Source organism: Rhincodon typus, chromosome 25 (assembly GCF_021869965.1).
Source record: "Rhincodon typus isolate 14 chromosome 25, sRhiTyp1.1, whole genome shotgun sequence".
Taxonomy (NCBI): Eukaryota; Metazoa; Chordata; class Chondrichthyes; order Orectolobiformes; family Rhincodontidae; genus Rhincodon; species Rhincodon typus.
Window position 1 is genome coordinate 41498344 of NC_063356.1, and position 11001 is coordinate 41509344.

The 11001-nt window shown below is 40.8% G+C and overlaps 1 protein-coding gene across 7 annotated transcripts in view; it reads right to left on the reverse strand.

Moving 5' to 3' along the window:
* klhl12 (kelch-like family member 12) overlaps positions 1-11001 on the reverse strand; it is a 43103-nt gene that overhangs the window by 11841 nt on the left and 20261 nt on the right. For all 7 annotated transcript variants that reach the window (XM_048611925.1, XM_048611926.1, XM_048611924.1 and 4 more), the window contains 3 exons: positions 10670-10784; positions 3656-3762; positions 1190-1385 (listed from right to left, as the gene is read on the reverse strand). In XM_048611925.1, the coding sequence (XP_048467882.1) occupies positions 1190-1385; positions 3656-3762; positions 10670-10784 (418 nt within the window). The remainder of the gene's footprint in view (positions 1-1189; positions 1386-3655; positions 3763-10669; positions 10785-11001) is intronic.

Consider the following 11001-nt stretch of genomic DNA (forward strand, 5'->3'; position numbering starts at 1 on the left):
TGTTGCTGAGGGTGGACGGTTTGAGTTATAGGGAGAGGTTGGATAGGCTGGGACATTTTTCACAGGAGTGTCAGAAGCTGAGGGGTGACCTTATAGAGGTTTATAAAATCATGAGGGGCATCAATAAGGTGAAGGCAGGTGTCTTTTCCCTATAGTGGGGGATTTCAAGATTGCGGGCATATTTTTAAAGTGAGAGGAGAATGGGCATTTTGGGCACTTTTTTAAAAAGATAGGGGTTTGTATGTGGAATGAACTGCCAGAGGAAGTGGTGAATGTGGGTACCTTTACAACGTTTAAAAAACATTTAATAAGTACATAAATAAGAAACATTCGAAGAGATATGGGCCAAGTGCAGGCAGGTAGGATTAGTTTAGTCTGGGATTATTGTCAGCACGGATTTGTTAGTCCAAAGGGTCTTTTTTTCCCTTTATTCATTCATGGGATGAGGGCGTCGCTGGCCAGGCAGCATTCATTATCCCTAATTGCCCAGAGGGCAGTTCAGAGTTAACCTAGAGTCTAGAGTCACATGTAGGCCAGACTGGGTAAGGATGGCAGTTTCCTTCCTGAAAGGATATCAGTGAATCCAGATGTGTGTTTGTCCGACAATGGACACACAGTCATCATTAGATTCTTAATTCCAGATACTTTATTGAATTCAAATTCCACCATCTGCCATGGTGGGATTTGAACCCAGGTCCCCAGAACGTTATCTGGGTCTCTGAATTAATGTCCAGCGGTAATACCACTAGGCCATTGCCTCCCTTTCCAATCCCGAATGACTCTCCACTCTGTATGACTCTATGACGATGAGAATGCATCAGACAGTAAGTCAGTGCCAGTGTGCAGAAGAGAACATGAGAGATCACGAGAAAGAGTGAGAATGCAGAGGGAGAGCGCGAAACAGTGAGAGGGATAGAGAAATTGAGAGGGGGGGAATGAAAAAAAAAGCAAGCAACGCCATTCAAATGATGAAACCAAACTTCCGTCGAGCTCAATTGTTCCCATTACAAACCAGTGACCTTTCTGTGAACCCCATCTCCCATCCCTTCCCCACACAGTACACTTAGTTATCGTGGAAACCTTCCAAACCAGCCACTCTATACTGTGGTCTATTTAATCAAGGCTGTAGTTTTCAAGCGACTGTAAATCTTAACACTGTTTCCAAGCTAGCGCTGAAGCAGGCCCTCACCTCCAAGTGTTGTCGCTCCAGCCAGGCCTCGGCGCACATTCATCGGGGCTACTGAGTACCAGACACCATCTTCATCAGATGTGTAGTCCAGGCATTCTACTGAGCTGAGTCTGGAACGACCATCATAGCCTCCAATTACATAAATACGATCATTCAATGAGACTGTGGCCACGTACCTCCGTTTCCGAGTGATGCTCTGTCAGGAACAAAGCAAACAGGAGCTGAAAACACTGCCGATGGCAGACAGCATCTCTGAATGGAAGATTCAGACATTTCCATTACATTCTCTTCTTCGGAATACAAGTTCAAAAGGTTGGACAGCTCTTTCTTCCCCAGACTGACTGACTAACCTGCTCACCAGTATTTTATTTCAGACTGTATTTTATTTGATCTTTTGATTGCGATGTTAATGGAGAACAAATCATTAAAAGCAAAACGTCATTGGTTTAAGCACTTTTGTATGTGTCACAGGCTGAAGAATAAAACTTTCCACTGAAAATCACCATTAAGGACGTATGCCACAGCCAGACAGGAAGTCATCCTCTACCTTTCCCCAACCCCAGAATGCCATAAAAGGGACATTATTTTCCAAGAATTTTCAGTTTTGCCAAATTAGGTATCGTATTGCATGTCAGTGCACAGCAATTTGAGATTATATTTAGACTTGAAGTAAGGAGAGGAGGGGGGACTTTCTATATGGCACATGAGACTGCCGCAAAATGCTTTGTATCCAATTACAGGGGCTCCCCGATTTACAAACACTTGTATTTATGAACGCAATCTCAATGTGATTTTAAAGATCCGAAATATGAAGATTTCCTGTACTTAACGAATAGTTCCTTTATATTGTCCTGCAATGTATTCTGACTTGTGCACAAATTAGCATACAAGCAGACTGCAGAATGGAACCCATTTGTAAGTGTGGATATTATAGTCATGTAGGGAAATACAGCAACCAATTTACACACACTAAGGTCCCAACGTTTAGTGACAATAACTAGTTTATTTGTTTTACTGTCATTGGTCACAACGTATGTATTTACCAGAACATTGGGCAGAACCTGAGTCTGTGTATTTTCTAAATAATCATTATGGCCGAGAGAGGCCATTCAGTCCATCAAGTCCATGCTGGGAAATTCTGCCATTTCTGGGACTTAGACCACATTTAGACAGAGATTAGAGCCTCAGTCCAATATTTTAAACCAATCAGTCACATAACCACATAAGAACCATGGGATCTTTTAGATGCATCTGGTAGAGCAAGTGTATCCTCGGTTTAATGTCGCATTGGAGGGACAGCTCCTCCTGTAGTACAGCACTTCGTGACAACCTAAATTTGGTGCTCAAGATTTAGAAGCAGCATTTGTACCTAAAGCATTCTGAGTCAGAGGCAGGTGTGCTACCCACAGTTAGTGCCGAAAGGAGGAAACACCTTGTGTTGATATTAGTTCTAGGATTTCCATTATCATACTGAGGGCATTGCTGGTAAGATTATCATTTATTTCTGATCTCAGCTTATCCTGAGAGACGATGATGGTCATACAGTCATACAGCAGGAAACAGACCCTTCAGTCCAACCAGTCCATGCCGACCATGTTCCCAAATTAAACTAGTCCCATCTGCCTGCGATTGCCCATATCCCTTCAAACATTTCTTATTCATGTACTTATCCAAATGTCTTTTAAGCGTTGTAACTGTACCCACATCCATGACTTCCTCTGGAAGTTCATTCCACATATGAACCAGTCTCTGTGTAAAAAAAAAATGCCACTCATGTCTTTTTTTAAAGTTTTCTACTCTCACCTTAAAAATACGTCCCTTAGTCTTGAAATCCCTCACCCTAGGGAAAAGACATCTGCCATTCACCTTATCTACATCTCTCATGATTTTATAAATCTCTATAAGGTCACCCCTCAGCCTCTGAAACTCTAGTGAAGATAGCCCCAGCCTATCCAGCTCTCCTTATAACTCAAACCCTCCAACCCTGGCAACATCCTGGTAAATCTCTTCTGAACCCTCTCCAGTTTAATAATATCCTTCCTGTAACAGGGTAACCAGAATTGCACACAGTACTCCAGAAGAGGTCTCACCAACGCCCTGTACAACCTCAACATGACGTGCCAACGTCTACATGCAAAGGTCTGAGCAATAAAGGCAAGCATGCTAAAGGTGGGCTTTCATGAATAGTTTCATACTGAGTTACCTAACTTGGCCATTCAGAAAACAGTTGAGAGCCAGCCACAGTGGTGCAGGATGAGTTATCTACAAAGTATTGTATAAAGATTGCATTGTAAAGTTTTTCATGAGCTCACATTAGCGATGGGAGATCAGGTAGTCTTTGTTTTCTCTCTGCAGCCTGCCCTACAAACCTACTGTTGGTGTAAATCAAATCCTCATCCTAAAAGGGAAAAGTGATTCACAACTGGTGCGGAATAGACCAGGTCACAGGTAAAAACAACTACTCACAGGTAGGAAGCTCCACTCCTGAGACTTGGGATTGTACTTCTCCACAATGTCAATTGGAGACTGTTGACTTCCGAACCCTCCAATCACTAACAATACCTCATTGGCTCCTACAGGAATAAACACAGAGTCAAAAACCTGCATATTCAGTACTTTCTTCACATGAAACAATATAGCACCTTTCACAATGTCAGCATGTCCCAAATCAGTTACGGCCAATAAGTTACTTTTGAAGTGCAGTCACTTGTAGGAAATCAATTCAAAATGATCAGATTTCATAATCCTTGGTGGAGAGACGGATGAAGAGATTCAAGGTACAAGGACAAAGTTAGTAAGATAGCTCAGATCTCTTTCTAAAGAACAAGAGTATTCCCTACAACATTATCCTGTGCTAGGAGACCTCACTGCTTAATAGGAAAACTAAATTAATATTCTCATGTTAAATGATCTACACTTGTTTGCCTGGGCTAAGGGACATGGTAAACTGTAGCTGCACTATGCTGTGTAGCTGTTTTCCACCCGTTTGTTTCTTATTGGCTCATATATTCTCAGTGGACAAATGCTTTGATTACACATCCTGGAGGTCATTAGAAGCAAATTTGTGTGTGTCATAGATGTAGATAGGCAGCCAGTTATAGTAAAACCCCAATATTTGCATTTTAGAAGGAAATCAGGTTACTAAAGTCAAAAAAACACAGGAAATGACTACCTCTCTTTCTTTTTATACTTTTCATACTTGGAGCATGACAGAAATGAACGATTTGCAGAATTCGAGTTTCAACTTGCAACAAAGAGGTGCTATTTGCTGTTGAAAACATGACTCTTACGGGAAGAGTTGAAGAATCTTGTGGTATATTGGTAATGTCCTTAACTCTGGGGTAGGATACCTAGATACACCTCCCACCTGCCCCAGAGGTGTGTAACAGCATCTCCAAATAAAGGTTATTTAATATAACTATAAAGGACTCTTCTGATGCAATGATAGTTTGCTATCTCCAGGCAAGGAGACCCAGGTTCAAGTCCCACCTGTTCCAGAAGTGTGTAATAACCTCTCTGAACAGGTTAATTCAGAGAGTTAAAAACCGAAAGAACTGTAAATGCAGTAAAATCAGGATCAAAAACAGAAGTTGCTGGAAAAGCTCAGCAGGTCTGGCAGCATCTGTGAAGAGAAATCAGAGTTAATGTTTCAGATCCGGTGACCCTTCCTCAGAACAATATCAGTTAACTCTGATTTCTCTTCACAAACCTGCTGAACCTTTCTAGCAATTTCTGTTTTTGTTTCTGATTTACAGCATCCGCAGTTCTTTTTATTTTTATTTTGATTTATCTCATGCTCTTTATGTTGTCAAAAAGATTCAGAGCACTTTTGAATGTGTGGTCACTAATACAATGCAGAAAATGCAGCATTTAATTTGTGTCCAGCAAATTTCTCCAAAAAGCAAGATGACCATTATCAGATAGTTTGTAAGTAATGTTGACTGAGCGATAAGGACTAGCAAGGCCACTGAGGAGAACTACCTTGCTCTTTTCAAAGAAACGCTATGAGGAAGGGTCACTGGACCTGAAATGTTAACTCTGATTTCTCTCCACAGATGCTGCCAGACCTGCTGCGCTTTTGCAGCAGCTTCTATTTTTGTTCTTAATTCAAAATGTTCATCAATTAAGACATGCATATGGGGTGGAGAAGGAATGATGGTTGTCAGAAAGCAAGTCCACTTTGGCTGAGGTAACAACTGATTTAAAGGTTCCTGTACAGATATAGGACTTTTTGATTCTTTTTCACACTCCAAGCAGTCAAAGTCCGCTGAAATAGCCCACTGGGAGAATGTTAGACTGAAGTGGACTAAAATGGACATAAAAGCTACCCATTTATAATGACAGCAATAAGAAGAAACTCCCAGGTATATTTATGAGAACATACTTTCAAATTTTAAACTATTTGCACCTGATTTATTTTTTTAAAAACATGCCTTCAAATTGGCTGCAGAACCAGCTTGGCACACCAAAGTGACATGAAGCTCCCTAAGCTTCAGAAACCTATCAAGCCATTTATTTTCAAACAAAAAAAAAAGTAAAACTCTGTTGCAATGGGAAAGCTAAACAGCAGCATCCAGAAAGAAAGATAACGCCATCTGGTGCAAGAGGACTGAAAGACAATGTATAGGAAAGAAAGCATCGTAATACAGCCCATATTACGTAAATTCTCATTATATTTGGGCAGTAACAAGTATCATAACGAACAACATAAATCATAACAGAACGTTGAAGTTCAACATAGGACACGCTTAATACAAGGAGACTGCCCATACCTTTGGCTGTCAGTTGATTTAATTTTCAAGGAACAAATGCTGATGGAGGAGTTGCAGGTCAATCTGCAACTTGCTCAATACAGCAACCCAGTGGCCAAAGCCTGCATATACATTCTGATACAGAACACAAAATTCAAATAGAAATGCTGACAAGATGTGAATTTTTTAAAATCTGAAATGCTGGGAAACAAAAAGCCTACGCTGTTTTTGGTGGTCCCTAGATTCAATGATGACCACTTCTCACGGTCATCAGTCTCTGTTGTGGATCTTCATGTGACTGAGTAAGCTGATTCTCGACCAGCTGATCTTTGGGCACATGGGACTGGATCTCACTACCTCATGAGACGACCTGAGTGCAGCAATTTCTCTGGCACACTTCAGTGTTGCTGATGTATTGTTCACGTCACACTGCAGTATAAGAATACAGTGACAACAACTGCTCTGTACATTAAGACTTCTGTTGATTTAACCATTTATTGTCAAATATTTGCTGCCATAAATATAAAAGGCTGAGCTGATCCTTTGTTGAATCTAATCAATGATGTCCTTTTGAGAGAGGCAGTTGCCAAGTTGTGGAAGGTGGTCAATATATTTCAGAGTCTCTCCTTCAACATGTATGGGATATGGGATATTTGGCTGACGAGGTGTGGATCGAAAGGAGGAGTTTTGTTTCGGCAACATTCAAGGACAGGCAGAATTGAAGTATGGTTTGTTAATGTGGTGTAGGATAGACAACAATACTGCTGTCATTATCATGCTGTTGATCATGTCCATCCATGGTGGTCAATTTAGTTTTGGGAAATGACTGAGGTCAAAGAGTTTTTCACCTGGAAGGTATTTAATAGTGACACTAGAAGGAAGCTGATCTTTGAAGAGGTTAATAGTCACTGGCAAATAGCACCCATACTATTTGTAATCTATCACAAGTGCTTGCGTGACCCCAATCCAGACTTGGAAGGTGTCTGTTTCAGATCTCCCACTCTAGACAGCTGCAGTCATATCATCACAAAGTAATTGCAGGATTGTGAAGAAGTTTCTTTGGAACACAGTCCATAGAGCTTTGCAAATAACTGAGCCAAATGCTTCAGTTGGATTAGCAAATGCAATAAAGAGTTGATGGTGATGTTCTTAACATTTTTCATGGATTTGCCTGGCAACTAAGACCACATCAGAAGTTTCCCTGAAATCTGAAGTGACACTGTTGATCTGGGAAGATTTTCTCAGCCATCGGAAGCAGGCAATTCATGCAACGGAAAAGAGGGAAACAACTTGATAAGTTTCTACAACAGTATTTGTCACTTTTCTTGAAGGTAGTTCAAGTTTTTGCATTCTTGAAATCAGATGGGAGTTCATTTTCCTTTCAAATTTATAGTATGAGTGGATGGACTCGCAGTGCAATAAAGGTCTGCCAGTTCTGAGAACCTCAAAGCTTTGTAACAGAATCAGGGCTGTAGGCTTTGGGGTTTTTCATCTGTTTGATTATTTGTTACAGCTCTCTCACTGACAGTGGTTCACCCATGGATCATACTGCAGGGTACTGGGAGATGGCCTGGACAGTATCAGCTGTCACTGAGGATTCACAGTTGACATACTGTTCAAAATGTTCTTCCCAATGGATGGCAACGTCATCCTTTAGAAGACAGACACCACCCAGTCAGCAAAGAGGATGTTGTCCATTTGATCTTGGTGGCTTCAAAATCATTTTCCACATAAGATGGTCAACATACCGTTGGATCTCTCAGGCTGTCTCTTCTGGATTTATCTTTCAGCATCAGGCCAAAGAAGGTTGCAGTACTGTGCACGTTTTTTTCTAGGTGGTCACTCATTTCAACATAACCTTCATCAACTCAGTCCTGTGGTGGCGACACTCGAATTATCTGAGCACAGGACTCCAGTCAGCTGATTTTATTTGATCCTAGCTAGGGGGTGTGAACATTTTCCAGACTGATCACGGGCTACATTTGAATTCATCTATTTATATAGGCTGCTTTAGGGCTGAGACATCAATCCTTTTCCTGGAGAGGCATCCTTTGTGTTTTCCACTTGCTGTACCATCATTCCCATTTGGCTCAGCACCACCAATTCTTTTGTCATTTTCTCCCAGCTTTTCATTTATTTCATTCTTTTTCCTGCCTCCCCCTTCCATTTACTCATAGCCACTTATTTTTCTAACTTTTCCCAATTCTGGTGATAGATCATCAAAACAAAATGGTAGCTGTTTCTCTGTTCACAAATGCTGCTGGTCCTGCTGAGTAGTTCCAGCACTTTTCGTTTTTTTATTTCTAGCATCTACAGTATTTTGCTTTTCTGCGACTAAGATGCCCAGGTGAATGGTCTCATCCACACTAAATGCACATTGTTTTCAGACTGGTTTCAGAAATCCAGGTCAGCTCTGAGAAAAGAGATTTACTGCAGGCATTTCTATCACCAATAACTGTTTTAAGAATTGCATTGTGCTATCTTCAAGCTACTTCAAAGCTGACAAAAGTGCTTTGATTTCTCTGTTTTTTTTTGAATGCATACTCTCTGTCGTTGGTAGCTTTTTTGATGTGCAGTATTTTTGATTGTTGTAAATATTCCATTATTTATATGAACCAATCTGCCCTGTAAATAAATGATGATTTTGTCCCGCAGGCCTGGCACCTCAAGAATCATGGAATGCAACAATTGATACTCTGCTTTTCTAATTCTGGCTCTCCAGTCTCCCTGACTTTAATCATTGCACCATTGGTAGCTCTGCAATTCCACCCTAAACCTCTCCTCCTCTCTGCTTAACCTCCCTCCTGTAAGACATTCATTAAAAGTTACCTTTTTGACAAAGTCTTTAGTCATTTCCCTAATTCGCTTTGGATGGGACTGCATCACATTTTGTTTTATAATGCTTCTAAGAAGTGTTTTGAGACATTTCATTCTGTTAATGGCACTACAAGGCATTTTATCTCAGCAGAGTTAATTAACATTGGTGATTCTGTTTGATTTCAAAGGTGACCACAGAAGAACAAATATCTTTCTATATTTTACAGTCATGATAAGGTATTTAGATAAAGCATAAAATGGTCTTTATTCCCCCATCCTCAAGACAAGCACCAATGTGATATTTCAGTATCCTTGAGATCTTTCTAATAAGTTAGAATTCATTAGTGACCTCAGGCAGCTTTGAGTACCTTGGCTCGGTATACACTAGGGAATAGGTTGAGAATATGATTTTATTTTGTGCATTCTCAGTCAATGGAAAGGAGACTGTTACCATCATCAGACCAGACTCAAAAAGATCCAAGACTGGGCTGACAAGACAGTATGAACTGCACAGTCTATCTCAAGTGAACTTAAGATAATTGGAATCTCTACATAGCTTCAAACTGTCAACCAACTGTCACAGAGTCTTACAGCACAGAAACAGACCCTTCGGTCCAACCAATCCATGCCCACTATAATCCCAAACTAAACTAATTCCACCTGCCTGTGCTTGGCCCACATCCCTCCAAACATCTCTGGTTCATGTACTTATCTAAACATCTTTTAAACGTGGTAACACTACCCGTATCCACCACTTCCTCTTAATGTTCATTCCACACACAAATGACGGTGTTAAAAAAAAAAACTGCCCATCATGTCTTTTTTAAATCTTTCCACACTCACCTTAAAAATATGCCCCCTAGTCTTGAAATTCCCCACCCTAGGGAAAAGACACCTGCCATTCACCTTACCTATACCGCTCATGATTTTATCAACCTCTTTAAGGTCACCTCTCAATCTCCTACAGTCCAGTACCAAAAGTCCCAGCCTATCCAGCCTCTCCTTATAACTCAAACCTTACATTCCTGGCAACCTCCTGGTAAATCTCTTCTGACCCTCCCCAGTTTAATAACATTCTTCCTATACCAGGCCGACCAGAACTGGGCATAATACTCCAAAAGAGGCATCACCAACATCCTGTACAACCTCAACAATAACATCCCAACTCTTATACTCAAAGGTCTGAGCAATGAAGGCAAGCATGCTAAACACCTTCTTAACCACCCTATCTGTATGTGATGCCAGTTTCAAAGAATTACACACCTGAACCCCTAGGTGTCTCTGTTCTACATCACTACCCAAGGCCCTGCTTTTAATTGTAGAAGTCACGCCCTTGTTTGTTTTTCCAAAATGCAAAACCTCTCATTTATCCAAATTAAAATCCATCTGGCACCGTTCAGCCCATTGACCCAATTGACAAGATTTGTTAGTAATCTTGGAGAACCTTCTTCACGATCCAGTATACCACCAATTTTAGTGTCATAGAACATAGAACACAGAACAGTACAGGCCCTTCGGCCCACGATGTTGTGCCAACCTATTATCCTACTGCAATCTATTATCCTATTATCATCTGCAAATCTACTAACCATGCTGGCAATATTTTTGTCTAAATCATTTTTATAAATGACAAACAAAAGTGGACCCAGCACTAATCCCTGCGGAACACCACCGGTCACAGGTCTCCAGTCCAAAAACACATCTTCTACCATTACTTTCGGTCTTTTGCCGTTAGCCAATTCTATATCCAAAAGGCAAGCTCACCCTGAATCCCATGTGATCTAACTTTGCTAATTAATCTACTATGTGGAACCTTGTCAAACCTTGTCCCTCGCATTTTCACCGGTTTTTCAAACAAAGAATAGACTCCAATATGAATGCAAGGATTACCTAACTGTTCACCGACACTTACCCAATCTTGGTCTAGTCCTGGGACTCTGCATCTGTGTGCGGATTTCCGGTCTCAGGTGAAATTTCTTGGCTTCATCCACCAGATCTCGGCACTGAAGACTATACCGAATCAGGGGCTGGATAAAGACAGGAAAATGTCAACTAATGCTGTTCATTTCTAAGTTCACACATGGGGTGGTGTAAGATGGTCACTCCATCATTCTGCAGTACAAACTAGAATCAGCATAAACCAAATTAACGTAGAAAATCAAAATCCTGAACCTACTGACACCACTCCTCTAAAAGGGCAAATTAATAATTTCAAGGCACAAAACTGATTTGTCAATTGAAATG